This window comes from Pomacea canaliculata, linkage group LG12, assembly GCF_003073045.1.
Source record: "Pomacea canaliculata isolate SZHN2017 linkage group LG12, ASM307304v1, whole genome shotgun sequence".
In the NCBI taxonomy this organism is placed as follows: Eukaryota; Metazoa; Mollusca; class Gastropoda; order Architaenioglossa; family Ampullariidae; genus Pomacea; species Pomacea canaliculata.
Window position 1 is genome coordinate 16,044,618 of NC_037601.1, and position 19,388 is coordinate 16,064,005.

Here is a 19,388-nt window from a genome sequence, read left to right on the forward strand (position 1 = left end):
AAAGAAGTATTCGCAATAAATTTTATTACTTGCTTACATGCACAAGATACATATAACGTACACATGCGTAAATAATTTAATGAACATGCGTACATAATTTATTTACACATGTAGATGTGAATGGGCTGTCAAATAGTCCAATGACAGTTTTCATCTTTAATGTAACCAAAACAAGCTGTGTGGACGGCCGTGCGTCTGGCCACACCCAGTGAATAACCACACCCTGTCGTGAGGGCTACCTGTCTACTAGGCTGTGGTGACAGTCATCCATCTGAACTGCAGCAGGTGCGAGATTGTGTGTGTCCGTGCGCATGCGTGGATGCATGTTAGAGAGACGTGTGACTGCAAAGATTAGAAAATGTCGCTGCTTCCAAAAACAAAAACAAAAACAAAACAACAATTGATAGAATTCTACAATGTTCTCAAATAAGAGATTAGTTACTCCTATTGGTCACCGTCTCTAACGGTCTAACTTTCTTACCTACAAATAACATCGCAACCACCGCCTTTGTAAAGCAGAAACATTTCTCAAGAACAGTAATCAAAGATAATGATGATAAAGAAGTTCCTGCTCTCAAAAATAAGACGATAATGCTAATTAATTCATAGTCTACTTACAGATAATTAGTCTCTTTTAGCTAAGACGCAAAATAAATACAGATTCACAGTATTTAAATATCTCCTACGCGGATGCACTACTCACCGGTCCAGGAGGCTGTGATGTTTGTCACCTCACTTTGATCCAGAGCTGGTCCGGCCACATTCATCATTACTTCTCCGCTACTTGTCCAGTGGGACAGGTGGCGCCTCTCGTGACTTTCTGACAGCATTCTTGTAATGGTCTTGTCATCGTCTGGGCGTGATTTGAGTGAGTACGCACGCGCTGTAGGTCGTAAGAGCAGGCGTGTCCCCACAGGTCAGGCTCCGCAACTTACCAGCTCTCGTCAAAGCTCGAGTCGTCTGTCCAGCTGCCTCCTGCTGCTGATGCTGATGTTGCATTAATCTACAAGACCAGACTTGGACATTTGGCCGGTCACCGAATTTAGTCGTGCTGGGTGATGATCAACGGTCTGCGGGTGACCGTTGGCAATCCACGAAATGTACCACTTCACAAACTCTGGCATCTGGTATCTTTAAGAGATGATTGCATCTGCAGTGCTGCATTTAATAATCTTTCGGCGAGAAATGATTAATTAGTGTTCCAGTCGAGATAGAGACGATATATAAAGTCGAGAGGACCAAAAGGACACCAGGACGCTGGCAAGAGGTCAAGGAAGTGAGAGGAGTTGTTGCAGGGGGAGAAAAAACTACTGTTAGGGGTACGAAGTACCTTTATTCCAGCTCTACCGAACCTTGTTCTACGAGAACTGTTTTGATGCGTGTGATGGCGGGCAGGGGCATGAGGCTAACCTCGGAGGTATATGTGCTGATGGTTGTGGCTGTTACAGCACTTGCGTCCGGAGAGGGATCACTGCAGACATGTAAGGATGAGCTGTTATCACTGTAAATTGTCATCTCTTTTTCTCTTTCTCATTCTCTGTCTATATACTCTCTTTTTGTATCAATAATATAGATGTTACGTGTTTGTGTGTGCGGGCGCGCGCTTACTTGCTGGCGTTAGCTTACAGTCTGTAAACACTTGTTGTATGATTATCTAACACACAGACGTTTGCGTGTGAACTTTGAAAAAGGGGAAAATACTCACTGAAGTCATCAGACTTCAATGTAAAGAAGGCCTTTTACTGAGGTGGCAGTGTCATACGACATCGATCCAAACTATTAAAAAAAATCCTCTATCATAAAGAACATTTTTCTTGTCTTGACCACATCCTGTAAAACAAAGCTCTTGTGTGGATTCGTTTCCTTTCATTCTTCGTATTTTTTTAAAATATAAAACAACTTCAGAAAAGTTGAAGTGCTTCTCAATCTCATCAGCATCCGGCATCAGTGTTCTTTCCTGCAGTGAAGTGCAGGCGGCGCCATCTAGTGGTGAACCTTGGTACAAGGTGTCCGTAGAGCAGACTTTCAAACACTAACAGATGTTTGTGTCTCTCTTGGCTTCCTAGTGCAGATGTCAGCGAGTTTCATGATGATAACCACCGTTCGTGAACACGTCGATCGACATTCAAACTTAGTTAGGTCCTGACTCCGAAAATAAATACAGATCTTCATCCGACAGTAAATTTACATTTATTTATTTATTTATTTATTAGTGCAGATTCTGTTTGTGCACTTGGGAAATTTTGCCGTCCAAGTTTGAGAAGCAGCAAAAAATTTACCTGGACCATGTCATTTGAAGAATTCAGAGTTTCAAGGAAGATTCTTCAACAGATGATGTATGACCCGACAAGCTGGTGGGTCGGTTTTAGATGATGTCGTCAGTCATCGTGCGTCGTCATGCCATGAATGATAGAGATTTCTTATCTCTTCAGTTAGAGACTTCGTACTAAAATGTATGCAGGACCTTACATATATGGCAAGAAGTATCTTTTACGGAAGCTTCGGCCCTTTTCGTAAATATTTATGTATGAGGATTTAGCCACACCTAGACGAACAGTTGAAAAAAAATGTTCACCTCGATGTCAAGAACTTGATATCGTGTATAAATACAATGCAGCCGTCAGGCGGTCAGATGCTAAATTAGCAACCGTCACACTGCCACGACACTCGACCCTCTAACCCACTAAAATACAACATTAAATCATTTTCTTCTAAGTGACAGCAAGATGTGTTTAATCGCAATGCAAAGAGAAAAGACGAATAGAAAAGAGACAAAAGCATCAGGAGAAATTTTCGTCAAGACTGAAGCCGAGAAGCGTTTGTGATTAGAAGAGCATTGTGATTTAAAAAAGACTAGAAACTTTAAAATAAAATAAGTAAAATTTTATTTTTAAAACACGCTTTTATTTGAAATGCACTTAAAAGGATAACATAATTTTTTTCATTAGGTCTCGGTTTTTTCTTTAATACTTATAACTTGAAATATTAAAGTTTGAGGGGAACTCTAGCTACTAAAAATCTGTTCATCAGTGCCCCACAACTTAAACATTTTAAGTTATATGTATTGAAAAAAATCATAATACTTAATAAAAAGAATTATTGTATCCTGTTAAGTGTATTTCAAATAAAAGTATTTTATAAAAATTTTCTTTGACTTATTTAATTGCTGTTGCAAACACCACAAACCAACGGTCCTTGCCTTGATACAGTCGGAATCATTATTTAAAGAGGACGAGGGATAGACAACTGTTCATACTTCAATATCTGTGTTACAGACCATCCGTGATTTCCATGTTAGAGACAGCTATCCACCCAGAGTATCCATGCTGTGTACCCCGTTTATTCCACTATTATCGTCCTTTTTGTCTACTTCCGACAGATATTTTGGACGAATGGTGCCAGAAGACACTGGACATGGCGGTGCAGGGGGTGGATGCCGGTCGCCTGTTGCTGAGGTCAGCGGACCGAGGGTTGCTGTACCCCGACTGCCAGGTCTTCCTCAGGGCGCCACCCGGCAAACGCATCATCTTCCACTTCCTCTTCTTCGACATCCACAGCCCCGCCGAGTGCAGCAGCGACAACCTGCAGCTGTTCGACGACCGCTACCTGCAGCAAGAGTTGACGGGTAACGGTCCCCTCCACCCCACCCCACCCGACTTTCCCCATTCAGCTTGTGTTATAATAGAACTTGTGTCACGAGGGTTGGTGGATGAGTGACAAAGGGAGGTTTCTCTTGGCATCTACACGAGTCACCTTGGATGACTTACCTGAGCAATGGCCGGGTATGTCATGTTGCCGCCAGGGGTGTGTTTGGTGACATGTTGACGACAGGCACGTCTGCAGAATGGGCAGGAGGAGGGTAAAGGTCACATTAATCTTTCTCAAGAACTGGAACTGGTTTACACTTTTTTTTCTCTCTCGTTAAAACGTGTCATTAAGAGCACGGTGTAGAAAGTGTCGGATATCTGACTAATGATGACTGAGATATTACTGAATATATTAATAATTTATGATAATGTTGTAGTGTACATGAAGGAAATTAAGGAACATAGAACAGCCTGGAAATGAAACATTTTAAGACAGTCTCCCATGAAAAGGCGCACATATACACATCACATAGGGGAAGGTTCCCTCTGAGTTCTGTCTCTTCCTGCATCTGAAAAGTGCAGAATAATTTAGTGTCATTGTCTGGTAAGGAAAGAGAATATCCTCTATTTGATGAAACTCAGGTGAGACTGTCTGTGCAGGTGCTATGTGTAACTTGGGGCTGGTGCCAGCAGGTGTGTATACCTCCACGGGCCAGGATGCTGCAGTCCGGCTGCACAAAAATAACTACCTGGCTGACCAGGTGGAGCTCATCTTCACCGCCTTTCACCTGGGTATGTGAAACACTTATCTGGGTATGCCACACATCCCCATTGCCTAGCTGTGCACTTGTATCCGTTGAAGCTGGGCGGGTCACGTGATCAATTAAATCTGACATATATACAATACTTACTTCGTCCTGTTGGTACCGGGGTGATCTCGCACGAAGAACATGAGCGAGAGAAAGTTGGCAGAGGGCAGAAAAGGGTGAGCAGCGAAGGAAAAGAAGAGAGAAAGTGAGAGAAAAGAGAAAGGAAAAGACAGAGAGCTAGTAAGGAGAGATAATGATAGAGAGAGAGAAGAGTTGAAGAGGGTACATCAACTATAGAAAAGATTGTTAATGAGGGATAGTGAAAGAGCAAGAGTTAAAGGTTGGTAATGAAAAGTAATGAGACATTTAAAGACGGGTAGCTAGGTAAATAGTGAAAGAGGATAGTGAGGGTTAATAAGAGAGATAGTTAAAGAGGAACAGTGAAAGATAGAATTAAAATTGGTGAGAGAAATAGTTTAAAAGAGTAAAAACTAATAACAGAGCTTAAGAGGAATAGTACAAGACAGAGAATTGAAAGATAGAGAAGGATAGTGAGAATGTAGTTAAAACTATGATATGGGAAGACAGGAGGGGAAAGAAAAGCAAGAGAGAGAGAGTGGCGGAGAGAAAGGGACAGGGAGGGACCCAGTGGCTAAAGAGACGCTGAGTGTCAGTCCCTGCTTGTTGCAGCCCCGTGTAGAGACAGTGAGTTCCAGTGCCACAACTCGCACTGCATCGACAAGACCATGCGTTGCGATGACTACGACAGCTGCGGCGACGCGTCGGACATGTGTCTGCTCGGTCCTGCTGGTGTCGCGGGCGTCGTCATCGCTTCTGTTATCCTCATCGTCTTCCTCGCAGCTCTCATTGCCGCCCTCCTGTACCGCAGACATCGACGCCGACGTCAGGAGAAGGTATCGGGGTAGAAATACAAAAAACAAAAACAAAACAAAAGCAAAATAAAAACTAACCTTCTTTAAGGTTCAAAGTAAAACAATTTGCTGTCCTGAGTGAGACGCCATCTTGTGTCTGCTTCTACCCACAAACTCAAAACTGGTTTGACTTACTGGTTAGGTGGTGGAAAGACTCACTAGGCAGAGCCGGATACAATCTAGGTTTTTTTTTTTAACATTTCTATTAAATCAGATCTTACTAATATATATGACTGGTAAAAGACCTGATACCTGGGTCATTGAGTGCAGCTATAAACTCTTAAAATTGTCTTTGGTTCTGACTCAAAAAGAATTTTTATCTTTCTGTGGTTTACAAGGCTTTATTATTATTATTATTATTATTATTATTATTATTATTATTATTATTATTATTATTCACGGGACATATTTTTTTCTTTCATAATTAGGAAAAGTTTTGAAAGTGTGATGTCGGTAATGTACACATGATAGTATCAAAGAACATTGAATCTTTTTTATATTTGATAGCATGCTATGCATAATGGCTCAGGCTCATCAAGGCCCTTTTATTTTGTTTGTATTTTTGTGAAGGATGTTGAGACGTTTTCCCAGTGGAAAATTACCCAGAGAGCATTGTCCTCGTCTGCCTGATGTATTCACTTGGGGACAAGCGCACTGTGCATGGCAAACTCTTAAACATAAATGCAGTCTAGCTTTTTTCTAGCAGATGTTTTCTGTCAACCAAAAACCTTTTTTTCTCTCCTTACCTCAAGACCATCTTGCATGTGCATGGGTCTGTTTCTCGTATTTATATTGTTTTTCGTTCTTATGGATGTGGGATCAGGTACATTTGCAGGCTACTGCTTCGCTACTGAGTCTGACTCAAATTATTTATTTTATATTTATTTAAACTATATTTTAGCATATTCACTTGATGTAAAGTAGTGTCGCACATTATGTAACACGAGTAGTGTCATACATTATGTAACATGCATACACAATTTTGTTTGAACATTAGAGTGTACTTTCTTATATTTTAAAACTTAAATAGGAAATAAATTTTTTCATCTCTGTTTCCTTTTTTGGTCTTTATATATCAAACCATCAGCAGATTGATGATATACGATGACTTCCTGTCAGCTGATATAGTTTTCAATGATAAAATTAACTGAAATATTCGTGTCTTGTTTTTCTCACGTTGATATAAAGAAAATTGGATGTCATCCTTGTACCTTGAACATCACCCACGCGCTTGTTTCTCCATGTATGTTTGTCTGGCTGGCTGTCTGTCTGCATCCATCTGGATATATCCGGGTAGTTTACAAGCATAGGATGTGGATAGTGTACGCAAGCATGCGTGCTGGCTTGTATGCTTTGGGTTACTATGGAAACGCTTTAACGCTGCGCATGGCAACCACATGAGACACGAGACCGCGATCACACTACTGTCGCCTAGGCAACAATCTTCAGCTTTTCCTCGTTTGTTGAATGAGAGAACCTGACTGGGAACGGAAGGAATCTTATTGTGACTTTTGGTTGCATTCTGTTTGTCGACAGAAGCACGTCCGCAGACACGCCATTAAACACGGCGCCGCTTGGAGTGAGAGCAACGGTCGGTCCGAAATGTTTGAAGTCCCCCATTCAGACTCCAGGATGACAGGCTTCTCGACTGACGCCTCATCCGGGGCTTCTGGGTTTGTGAAAAGTACGGCTGTAGAGGAAGCTGACACGATGAAAACACAGAAGAAGAGAAAGTGGAAGAAAAATTCCAAAGGCAAAAGATCTGCTTGGCAAGACGAGTCGCGCGCGGACCTTGACCTCCACACAAAAGGCGTTTCCAAGGAGACCACCTTGAAGAAGGTCAGGTATGAAGACGAAGTGGTCCCTGATATTTACTCCATACCCATTAAGCCATCGTCGAAGACTCAAGCCTGGGGTGAGACATGCTGTAACGGTTCACTTCACGTTCAGAACCAAACTGCGTCACATGCAAGGAAAGACAACTCCAACTGGTCCAAACAAGCATGGGAGACCAACACTCACTCAATGGAAGGGATGGCGAAGAACGGAGATAGCCAGTTTCCGGTTTACGAACTGGATGTGATGAAACTTGAAGACACCTGCCGACGATTCCACCCGCCCACCTTCTACGATCATATCTTCAGTTTCAGACGTTACCCTTCCGGCGCCATGAGAAAGGCCGGCAACTCCACTGTCACGTCCAAGAGGATGGGTTATCGGCGTCTTCAGCGTGACTGCGGCCACAGCGAGTACCAGACTATTGACAACCATTGTCATGACAACAGCAGCTCCACCTTTCTCAGGGTGGAAAAATAACCCAGGTCACTGACTAGCAAAATAATTTATAATTTAGGTTGTAGCTGTCAGAAACAAATTGGCGAATATCAACAAATATCAATACAAGGTATATCACCTTACCAAAAATGTAAAATTTGATTTACATTGTTCGACAAACCATTTTGAGTCAAATTCAAATAATTTGTTCTCTTCTTTGCAACATTCTGATAAGTGTTTGTCTTAAAGTCTTACAAGGGTCAGAATGTGAGAGAATATTTTAAACGCTACATGTAAGCAACACCGTTACTGATTACCGTTGGCTAGTAGTGACTGTCAGGCAGCCATGTATCAACCCACGTGATTGCTAACTTTCGGTAAAGAAAACTGGGTGGCTTGGCAGAAATATTCAAGTTTAAAATAAAGATGTCCTATGTAAAATATAGATGGAATGTACTCAGCAGAGACACAATCACATGTAAACAACCAGAGATTCGCTAGAAAAATGTGCAGAGAGCCTCGTGGCTTTGCAGTTCCGGTCAGCAATCCCAGGACACAGAACATGATGCACAGGACACGCCCTGTCCTGTCTTGCCTGTCCTGTCATGTCCTGTCCTGTCATGGCAGCTTTAATGTCAAAGTTCGTGACATGGACTGTCCAGACCTCAAGTAACATACACTGCCCCGAATTTTGCTGTTTACACGCGATATTATGTTCTTTTTTCACAATTTTTTTATATTGTATTTTTGATATTTGTTTTAGATACTCGGGTTCGATATTGTTGGTGTGAGAATAATGGCGACTTATAGATATATATATATATTCGTGCATTAGATTCTTCCGGTGCATATTTGTATAATATACAGGGTGTCCCAAAAATGTATACACACTTTGAAAATTTATAAATGCAGGGCGTATTAACACACATTTCATTGTCAGGATAAAAAAATAATAATAATAATAATAATAATAATAATAATAATAATAATAATAATAATAATAATACAACGAGGCTATCAGATGTTAAAGTGTGTAGATAGTAGTTGCTAGATACTTATCGTAGCTGCTGTGAGGAGTTGTAGGCTACTTATGTAAGAAAGTTCTCAGAAACGGTGACGACAGCTTCAACCGTGTACACAGCTCCCTCCACAGCAAACAAGTTTCTCCACCACGACAGAGGAAGCGGATTGATGCCAAGAAATGTCAGGCACCCACCCACTTCAGAGAGTGCTTTTCATATTTCTCTTGAAGCACTCACAGCACGTCACTCGGGGTGTAGTCAAACGGTTGCATCACTCTCTCCTCTTTCTTTCTCTCCTCTTTCTCTCACTCTCTCTCTCACACACACAGAAAGAGTTCTGCTACAGTCACGTGACTGAAGTATTCAAGGTACTACTGTATAATAAAGTAGACTGTCACCACTAATGTGTTCATGTTAATATTTTTGTCCCGCTTTACCTCCTTCTCCACCTGCTGGCTCCTCTCTCTCTCTGTCTCACATGTATTTGCTCATATGTATATGTATATGTTGTATATGTTGTATATGTATGTGTATGTGTATATGTATATGTGTATGTATGTATATATGTATGTATAACTGTCTTTTTGCATCAAAAATAAGTTCGTCTTTGTGAAAAAGCTTGCAAATAAGTTTTCTCTCTCTCTCTGCATTTAACGTCCAGAACACACTTTGCGATCATTTCTCACCACCTCAGAAAAAACAACATCGTCAGTTTGAGAATCATTCACCGACATTTCAAGAGGGGAAAACATTAAGTGGTTTATCATTATAGCTACAATCTGAGGTCGGAGCTTCCGGTGTTTTGTGAGTGTGTACAGGCAGCACATTGCACTGACATCCAGCAGCAAGTGCCCGGATTATGACAGATGACGATATGTGAAAGGTGTTACAGAGGAAGCGTTGACTCCGGGCTTGACTAGTGTTAGAAAGTCGACAGACGGAAGTCTGTAGTCTACCTTGTGCCTCTGTGACTGTGTGTGTGTGTGTGTGTGTGTGTGTGTGTGTGTGTGTGTGTGTGTGTGTGTGTGATTTTTAAAAAATCATATAAACAAGCAAAGAGGAATAACATTATTATGTACAGTGACGTACAGACTGTTACGAACTGGAGGCCTGGTAGGCGTGGCACTAAAGCTACAACTCACGAGGTAACGCTCCAACAACTAAAATTCTCCGATTTACATCGTGTATCTCATATTTTTAGAAACATTTATGAACTATTCGTAAGCTACCTCATCAACAAAGGACGCTCAAGCAAATTTTTTCAACTCATAACTCACGCCAAACGTTGAGAGAAAGAAAAGAAAAACAACAACAACATTGGCATTGGTGTGTTTCCGTCCAGCACGAGGCGAGCGGGTGCGCCAGAAGGCCAAGTCTGCTGCTGATGTGCTGCTGCTGTGTCAAAACCAGTTGCCGGTGAGCACAGCAGGCAGCAGCATCAGACGCCAACCGCCAGCAGCAGCAGCAGCAGATTGGGGCGCCGCGTGCACCGTCCACAGAGTCTGGAGAAAGCTGCTTGTTCGTTCTTTGGAAACGAAATTACACACCGTGGCGAGTGTTGGTGTTGCTTCTGACGATCTACGTCTGATGTGTTACGTCTGACGCGCGCTACGTCCCGCTGACCGTTTGTTTGTGACGTAGTGTCATGTGGCCAGCGCGGCCCAGCGTTTGCTGGACAGGATGGTTGTGGGCGTCCTTGCTCTTGCTGGTCCCTCGGTCAGCCTCCTCCTCCAAGTCATGTGAGTAGGCATGCATCTTTCGTCTGCCTGCGTCTTGCTGCATGTTGCAACCAGTCCAGTCGCAATGTTGCAACTAAACTTGCGTCCCACCCCAATAACTGAATTGTCTTGGCGGGTAGCTCCTTTTTTCTGATTCTGGCCTGCAGTTTGTGTGAGACACACCTCTTCATATGGTTCAGGTGCAATGGTTTATACCAACTTCTGATTTTTCTGTGATTTTAAAAAAAATAAAATTCAGAGTTCTTGGGCGAGTCAAAGAAAAGATTAGTAGATATAAATAAACAAACAAACAGATTGACGTTATGAGCATAGACGTTGATACTGAATGGCTGATCTAGTGTACTCTGACGAAAAAGTCAGAAAAATTAAAAAACCAAGCAAAAACACCAAATAACAGACTAGACAGATGAACAGACAGAACTGACACACATGCACGCAGTAAACACCTCCCTACACACACTCAACACCACAAACAGATATTTGGACGGAGGCTTGCTGAAGAGGATTGGTCTGTGTGTTTGTTGTGTGTGTAACTTGATGCATACAATATGTAGGACACATACTCATTAGGCAAAAGTAACAGCCCTGTACTTGTGTACACCTGTGTTTGCCATCCGCTACAGATGTTGCACAGCGGCTGCAGCAGCACCATGTGACGTGCTGTCAGAGACCAGTCATGGAAAGACCTACTGTTGTACAACCCTCTGTAGATAGTAGTCCATGTGACGTGCTGCCAGAAGTCCAACAAAATTGACCTATATCCTGTTGTACAGTTTCATAGAGTAGATAGAAGTCCGTGATGAGTGGCACAGATATTATAGATATTCGCGTGCAGAATAAGGTTAATACTCTAGCCTAGAGAATAAGGTTGCAGACATCAGTGTGCAGAATAAGTTTATAGATATTAACATATCTATTTGGTTGTAGATACTAAAGTTCAAAATACAGTTGTAGATAGCAACAAACAGAACACTTTCTAAACATTGGTAGACCAGGGGTCACTGACCTTTTTGACACTGAGAGCTACTTCACGGGTACACATGTACTTGTTTGAGACAAACTTACTAACATACACTAGAGTATAGACAGGTATCAACATGCCGCCTGGGAGACACAACATGGTCTATCTGGGAGACCGTGATGGCTACCCCTGGTGTAGACAATAAATAAGGTATATCTCTATAATATCTGAATTATGACCACCAAACAAGAGAGCCATTATTTAATTACTAAAGTAATAGAGACAAAAAAACAAACAAAAAAAAAAAAAAAAAAAAAAAAAAAAAAAAAAAGAAAGAAGGAGGAAAAGGTTGAGATGGATAAACAGACACCCGTATCACTCTAACATTTTGCCGCATTACTCATAGCATTCTAACATTTTCACACAACGCTTTCAGTGAATAAACGCAAGGGTCACAAATTCCGAAATCAACAAGAAAATTTATTTAAAGAATTAAAATATAACATTGGACAATTGTTTGTATCATTCCAACATTTTGGCGCCATTGTCACTGACGTCACCACGTCTGTTTCTCTTGACGTCACCACAGTCATCATGGAGGACCGGTGCGATCACCTGATTGACCTGCAGGACCTCGGCCTTCCCGTGATGCACGTGCGGCTGACGGACCGGTACCTGTACAGACCGCGAAAATGAAGTGCGAGATGGCAGTGCGCGCACCCCCGGGGCAGCAGCTGATCGTGACCTTTGAGAGCCTGGACATCGCCCCCGGGTACTCCGGGTGTGCCGACTTCCTGTCGCTGATTGACGGCGACTTACAAGAACAAACGCCCGTGCCAGGTGAGCATAGGTGATGACAATAACCTGCTTTAATAACCTGCTTTATAATTACACAGAGCAAACGCTTACCTTCATTTTCCCCATGATGCCCAGGGCAACAACAACTTTCTCTGGGTGAGTGGTTCTGTATCTCTAGATGATAATTATACTGTATTATTACCAGAGCTCAACCACCCGAAATTGGAAGCATGACTGGCCTTTATCTAATTTTGGCACAAGTTTTCTTATTATTCTTGAATTTCTCCAGCCATGGGATCTTCTGACAAGTGGAAAAAAAAGGCGAAGAAAAAGCTGATAACATTTGTTAATGATAGTTTCTGTGTACAAGCGTGACGTCACAATTTTGATTTATGTGCATGAGGACGTTTGGAACTATGATCTCGAGAACGGAAGGGAGATAATCAACAAGAGTTATTCAGCCACGAAGAATATCTTGCAATGGGCGTTACCCAATTATTTGAAAAAATAATCCCGGAAGGGATCATTCATTATAAACTTTTTTGTGTTTTTGATGAATTAAAATAAATTAAGTGAAAAGCCTCGCTTGAAAATTATTAACAACAAACACCGACAGCTCGCAAGAGCTCTCTGTTAATAGAAGCGAAGTTTTCGCGTTAAACACTAATAAATTAAATGGAATAAACAAACTGTTCTAGAGAACCATGAAATTATTTTTCACAAATCGCTCCTATGGTAATGCGAGACAGCGTTTTAGCTCCCACTGCATACGAACAATGTGCTGACAGGAACGAAAATCAGTTTTACTTTAGTTCTAAAAAAATTATACAATCTCGTTTTGCAATGTATTGCTTTAATGCGGATTTATTGAAGCAGATGTTAGTCTTAAAAGCGCTTAAAATTAGAATTTATTGTGCTGCTGACCCCAAATGCACCCTCCATAAAAGCAATGGTGTCAGTTAATGATGACATCACACACGTAGACTGAATTGTTCTGCATATACTTTCCAGAAAAAAAAAAAACCCGACACCATTAAAGTAGGACTGGGACAAGCTGTTCCATAAACCTATTTTTGATGGGTTTATTTTGTGGAATAATTTTAATGATGTTTCTGTCACTGAGTCTCAGGTCAGGGAGATCATCATAAACTTTCCGAAAAATCCTCCTCGCTCGACTCGTATACTTAAAGCCACGCCTTTCTCCAATGCCTTGATTATGGTTATAGATTATAGATTATCAGCTTCTCATTGTCGAGAGGTACAATACCCTCGTGTAAGCATGCTGTCGTCACCTGACTTCAGGAGGGAAACCCTCGACTCCATTAACCCAAACACTACCGACCTTTTTCTAATCTCCCTTTACCTGAACTCTTCGGTCTGCGTGTGTTGGCCTCCTGTCTGTGCCACGGCATCAGATGGCAGAAATTCCACAGAGGTTCACCTTTCTTCTCATGCCCCGCTGCTTGGAATTCTCTCCCCCTTTCTCTTTGATCTGTGTCCAAGTTCGAATCCTTCAAAGGGCATCTCTTTAAGAAATATTTCGCATAATCAAGAGTACTGTTCTACTCACTCTTTAGTTTTTTTATCCGTGCACCTAGGTCGTGTCTGTCATCTGATTGCTAATGTATACATTTTGTTATATAATTTTCCCGTCGGTTCGTTTTGTAGTTATTCTTGTGCAACCCCTTTAAGAATTGGCAACACGCGGTAATGTGCGATACGAAAAGTCAAGTATTATTATTGTTGCTGATGTCCAGTTTTCAACTCCTTTACCAGTTAATTACGAGATATTGACGCTCAAAAACAGAAGGATGAATGGTGAATACCCTCCCTTACCTCTTCCTGTTACCTTTCGAAAACATTTTAATCACGCTAACCCTTGGACAGTCAATGACAATTTTTTTTTTTTTTGTCATCTGGCTTTGCAAACTCTATATAGACTGATTTGTGTTTCCGATGCCTTTGCCACAAAACAGTTTGATAAATTCTGACCTGTACTTCCTGCCGGTCATGCAGTAGATGTAGAAGTTGAGCGCGTTGTTGCCGTGGAAGGTTATCTCAGACACCGCGAGGGCCAGCTTGTTGGCTGCAGCCACCGTGACTTCATCGCCCTCGTCTTGAAAGAAGACACTGGAGTAACGCGAAGTACAGGGAGTTGGGGAGGGTCAGCAGTAGGAAGACCGGAGGACAGGGCAATCAACGTCAGGGTCAAAGACGTTGCGGTCTTCTCGCGGGTGCGAAAAAGATCTGTCGAGCCTCCGGAGTCGAACTTTCGCCTCATCTCCCGTGACGACTTGGAGAGCTTCCAGACGAGCACGGCGTTGGAGGCCAAGCAAAAGGAAGAAAGGGACGAGGGAGCTGAAGCAGATGTCTATCCAGCCCCACGCCACGTGGGCGAACGCCGCATACTCGGGGCTGACGAAGCTGCCGAACGTTGGGCCCTCGCTGCTGCTGCTGTTGTTGTTGTCCACGAAACTGCGCTGCGAGTGGCCGTACAGCAGATGTGCGGACAACAACACTTCGCCCACGATCATGGCTCCCACCACACCCTTGACCAGTCCCATCCTGCAGCGAACGTTGACTTTGTGAGGCCACAGAACAGACCCTGCTCGGTGGAATGTCATGGCCACCAATATGGACGCCGTCGTGTAGCCTGTTAGGTAGGTCAGAAAGATACGTACTTTATAAACGGGATCAAAGTTTACGACTAGGTCGAGCACCTCCTGCAACCACCAGAAGAGAGGGTCCGACCACAGCGACACCAGATCGGAGACGGTTAAACAGGTAAAGTAGAAAGCCATCATGGGGTTTGAACCTGCCGACAACCTCCGCTGGATCAGCAAGGCCACGATGTTTCCAAACGTCCCCGCCACCACGACCACCGGCATGCCCACCGCCCACAGCCAGAACGAAAGCTTGTACAAAGTCGTTTTCTTAACCTCGTCATCGAACTCGTAAGACTGACTGACAGTGGAGGTCTCTTCCTCCAGAAGCATGTTCTCTGAGAAGTATGATCTTTATTTTCAGTCCACTGAACAAACCTTCCATGACTCTGTTTGGCCAATGATCGAAAGATGTGACAGTATTTTTCTGTTTGCGGGGCTCAATAGGACAACACCCTGCTCACAAGCACTCCGTTTACTTAGCAGTTTGTTATTAAACAATCATTGTGGCTAAGCTAACCCATAAGTAATGGGCTACGTCGATAGCAAAATTGTATAAATATCAGAATATGTTTTAGCGGATAAAAGTGTAAACACTAGGTGAATATTGAAAACTAACGATAAGGAACTTGTTTACACAAAAAAGAGAGAACAGTTTTTCGTAGTTAACCGTTAATCTGTTCGAGAAACATTATGTTAAAATAGATTTAGAGCATGGGTGGAGTTTGATAAATAAAATAATTACAACCAGAAAACATAGGCAGCTTCCATACACTCTCAAGTGTATGCACAACACACAAAACACAGACATTATACACAACACACACACACACACAATCGCTCACGGGCGGGTGAGGAGGAGAGATGTCATCATGCAGTGTTCAGGGCCGAAGGAATTTTGAGAGAGCAATTACAAATTAGCCTTTGACATATTCAAAAATAATGCAATAAAAAGACTTCCCAAAATATAAGAAGAGAGTAAACAAGCTTTAAAAAAAACTAGCGAAGGAAATGTATTTATAGTTGTGTATACACTGCAGACAACAATGAATGACTGTGACATTTGGGAGACGATGCAGTGTTTGTTTAGGTTGTGCAGTTTTGCTGTTGCTCAAACGTCAATAACTTCACTGTGTTTATTTGGTGAAAGTAACGACTCCTTATTACAGCCTTAAATACCGCCATCTTGTTCCACATCCTTGCCTCCAGGTTTCTTTCAGCACTGATGTCTTTTGTTCTTTTTCTCTCTTCTATTCTTTTTCTTAGAATGATGTCCCCTCGCCTAACTGGCTGGAGGGATCAGAAGTCTGTTGTATTTTTGTTTTATCTGATGTCTTCCTCGTGTTAGACTTGATTGTGTTTGTGACGAGCCTGCCATTGTGGGCTTGGAGTGTGTCCTCCTGTGTCCGTGGTTCGGTTCTTTGCCGACCTGCAGACTTGACGATGGGTTGTTGTGTGGTTCATGTCGTCTTGACCTTCTGTTGATCCCTGAACTTTCGCTCGTGATGGACTCATTCGTCGTTCTTGTGAGACTTGGATTTGTTAAATTTGCTACGGAGTGTTGTGGCTTGTGTGATGTTTTGATATTTGAATTGCAGGTTGTTGTTGTTGTTGTTGTTGTTGTTGTTGTTTGTGCTGTGTGTGGACGCTGCCCTGTATGTGGAGCACAAGGTCCGCTTAACACCGACATGTTGACGTCATCTTTGTTTGTCATCAACTTATTTTGACTTCATGTTATTTTGTCATCATAGTATTTTGTCGTCACTTTATTTTGACGTCACATCACCTTCTGCACCTTCTGTCATTTGTAAAGCGCATTGAGCTGTCCACAGATACAACGCTATACAAGCCAACAACAACAACAACAACAACAACAACAACAACAACAACAACAATTATTTCCATGTCTCTCTTTCGATTCTTCTCAGTCTCTCGTTGTCTGTCTACAACATTTGTATTATTGTAAACGTAGCAGTGATTTAGAATAATGGTGGAGGTTGATAAATAAAATAATCATAAACAGAAAACACACAACCAGTCCTCATACTAACACCCGCTTTAATACTGTAATAGAAAACAATTATTGAAAAGGATACGTAAAGTTGTAAGAAACAAACTGCTATAGTCGTTATTATACGAAATTCTACGTGTTGTTGTGCATGACACCCACCTTGAGGTTGTACACAACATATGCATATGCCTCTAGGCGTGTAGGTAGTATGTCGGGTTGTACACCACGAGGTATTTGTACACAGGCCCAGTACGTGTTACACAGTACACCAAAGCATCCCTCTGTTTCGCAGGAGTTGCCAAGAAGCTGTGTGGCACCGAGGCACCAGCCCCCGTCATCACCTCGGGGCGGGCGGTGACGCTCAGGTTCGACAGCAACACGATTGAGGAGGGTCAAGGGTTCACGGCAGTCATTACGCCCTTCCATCAAGGTACGTTGGCGAGGCTGCGCCGAGAGGCAGGTGCTGCGTCAGAAGGTAACGCGTAAGTGGCTGCTGCTGCTGCAGGTTGATTACCTCCTCTCGATCGTGCCTCACCCCCATATTATAAGCTTTTGGTCGGACATAGATACCCTTGCACGCAAATACAGTCAAGAAAAACAGACACACAAACTGTTAAAACACAGTCTGTGAAAGACGTCCAAGGAGGTAGACAATTTCTTTAGTTATTCCTCCCTGAGATTGAACGGTATACTGTCTTGTAAATCTCTTTAAAAAGTATTTTGTTAATACTATCATTAACATCATGCACAGAAAGGATTAACACTATCCAGACGTCAGGCTTGGAGATGGCTACGTTTAAGTTGTAAAGATCTCAGCCAATAGGAAAATTGAGACAATAATCTTAAAAGACGTATTTGTATACAAAGGTGACGTCACAATTTTGATCTTTCTATAGTGGGTGTTTGTAGCCGTGTATCTCCAGAGAAGAAAGGAATTATTCACTCACATTTTGAAACATGCTACTTTGTCTTAAGCCCAGGGTAGTCATTAAAAAGCTCATCACTAGATCTTTAAAAAAAATCCCTTTGGTGTGGTCATCATCACTGTGCATCCCACGAACTAAGCCGCGCGTTTCTCACTCAGGGGAGTGCACTCGGGACGAGTACAGGTGTGACAACGATCGGTGCATCGACCGACGGCTGATGTGTGACGACCACGACAATTGCGGCGATGGCTCCGACAAGTGTTGGCTGAGCGTCACAGCTGTCGTCGTCATCGTCATCATCACAATCATCGTCTTTGCCATCCTTGTCCTCGTCGCCGTCATCTATCTCTACAAGGACACCCTGAAGAAAACGCTCTGAGGAAAAAGGTAAAACGGGTGTCGAACAGGTAGTTGTTGTGGATTACACCAAAACTTTAAAACCAAAACGACGGTAAACAAGTTTGTCTAAAGGACAAATATTTACGAATTCTTGAGCAAGTTGGCAAATATTTTGCATATCGTTAATTATTTAGGAAAAAGTGCTATCATAGTGTGAAAATAAGAAATGTAAGCTGGTCTGTCCACTGGTTGACCAGCTGGACTGTTTGGTTGATTTCAGAAGCCAGTTGTACCCACCAACCCAGACGGAGTGTACCAACCAACCACAGAACCTGTTTCTTCTGAGCCAGATGACGGATTCACACCTGTAGAGGTATAATGAGAGTGCTGGAGTGATGCAAAACATCTAGTCTTGTCCATGACTTGATACTAACGACTAGAAGTCGCTGCCATTTGAGACGATTGTGATCCAGTTCATGACAGTTGGTCTCGCCTTGTCCAGTCAAATATAAAGTATAATTACTTGTATTTGTCTTCTAATGGTAAAGTCTGAAGATTATTAAAGTGTTATCACTCAATCATAACCCAATACATGCAGTCACAGATGTTACCAAAAACCATTCTGCAGACGATCCTATCAGCAGCCAACCAACCAACCAACAACCAACCAACCAACCAACCAACCAACAACCAACAACCAACAAAACAAACAAACAAACAAACAAAAAAAGCAAAAAAACAAAAAAAGAAACAAATCTCACATAGCTGCCGTTGTATGACTGGAACTGTGGGGTGGATAAAAACATTTTTAGAATGGCTTACAATTTTTCAAATGAATCGAGCAATTGTATTTGCCTGTGTGTATGTGTGTGTGTGAGATTCATGCAAGGAGCTTGCCTATAGGGCCGGAATATGGCGCTACATAAGTTAACTTTATTCTATTTATGCCCTCATCACTCCACATTAACATATTATCAATTCTTATGTACAAGGAAAATACTGACTTGTTTGTTTATTTGGTCTTTCTGCATGCCGGTAGTGTTGTGTGGGTGTTTGTATTTTCACATTCGTCTGATCTTTGACATTTGTTCCCGTGTTCGAATTTCAACACATTATACGCTGACCTCTGTTGTTTCCATGGTGTTTGAGGTAGAAGTATTTTTTTCAGTATTTTTAATGATGAAAGCTACAGCCTTGTGGGCATTCTTCAGCATCCGCCTCACTTCCTCCATCAGACTACCCACCGTATAAAAACAAAATAGTGTTAGAGGGTTTAAGAGGTTACATTTTATAAGATTTGCTCTTTATATGACGAAGAGGACATCCT

At 42.2% G+C, this 19,388-nt stretch overlaps 2 protein-coding genes across 4 annotated transcripts; both read left to right on the top strand.

The window, feature by feature from the left end:
- Positions 1-638: 638 nt before the first annotated feature.
- Positions 639-8,544, top strand: LOC112553438 (neuropilin and tolloid-like protein 1). 3 transcript variants are annotated; one of them, XM_025220649.1, is made up of 5 exons: positions 639-1,481; positions 3,380-3,625; positions 4,248-4,379; positions 5,087-5,310; positions 6,865-8,544. In XM_025220649.1, the coding sequence occupies exons 1-5, from the start codon at positions 1,376-1,378 to the stop codon at positions 7,642-7,644; spliced, it is 1,488 nt and encodes a 495-aa protein (XP_025076434.1). In that variant the 5' UTR covers positions 639-1,375; the 3' UTR covers positions 7,645-8,544. The 3 variants fall into 3 exon arrangements, with proteins under 3 accessions (XP_025076434.1, XP_025076435.1, XP_025076436.1); XM_025220650.1 differs by having other exon boundaries at positions 6,868-8,544; XM_025220651.1 differs by lacking the exon at positions 6,865-8,544 and adding an exon at positions 5,899-6,505.
- A 1,475-nt stretch (positions 8,545-10,019) lies between these two features.
- Positions 10,020-18,730, top strand: LOC112553281 (low-density lipoprotein receptor-related protein 12-like). Its single transcript, XM_025220393.1, has 5 exons — positions 10,020-10,363; positions 11,914-12,164; positions 17,089-17,226; positions 17,881-18,109; positions 18,342-18,730. The coding sequence occupies exons 2-4, from the start codon at positions 12,017-12,019 to the stop codon at positions 18,099-18,101; spliced, it is 507 nt and encodes a 168-aa protein (XP_025076178.1). The 5' UTR covers positions 10,020-10,363; positions 11,914-12,016; the 3' UTR covers positions 18,102-18,109; positions 18,342-18,730.
- Positions 18,731-19,388: the final 658 nt, after the last annotated feature.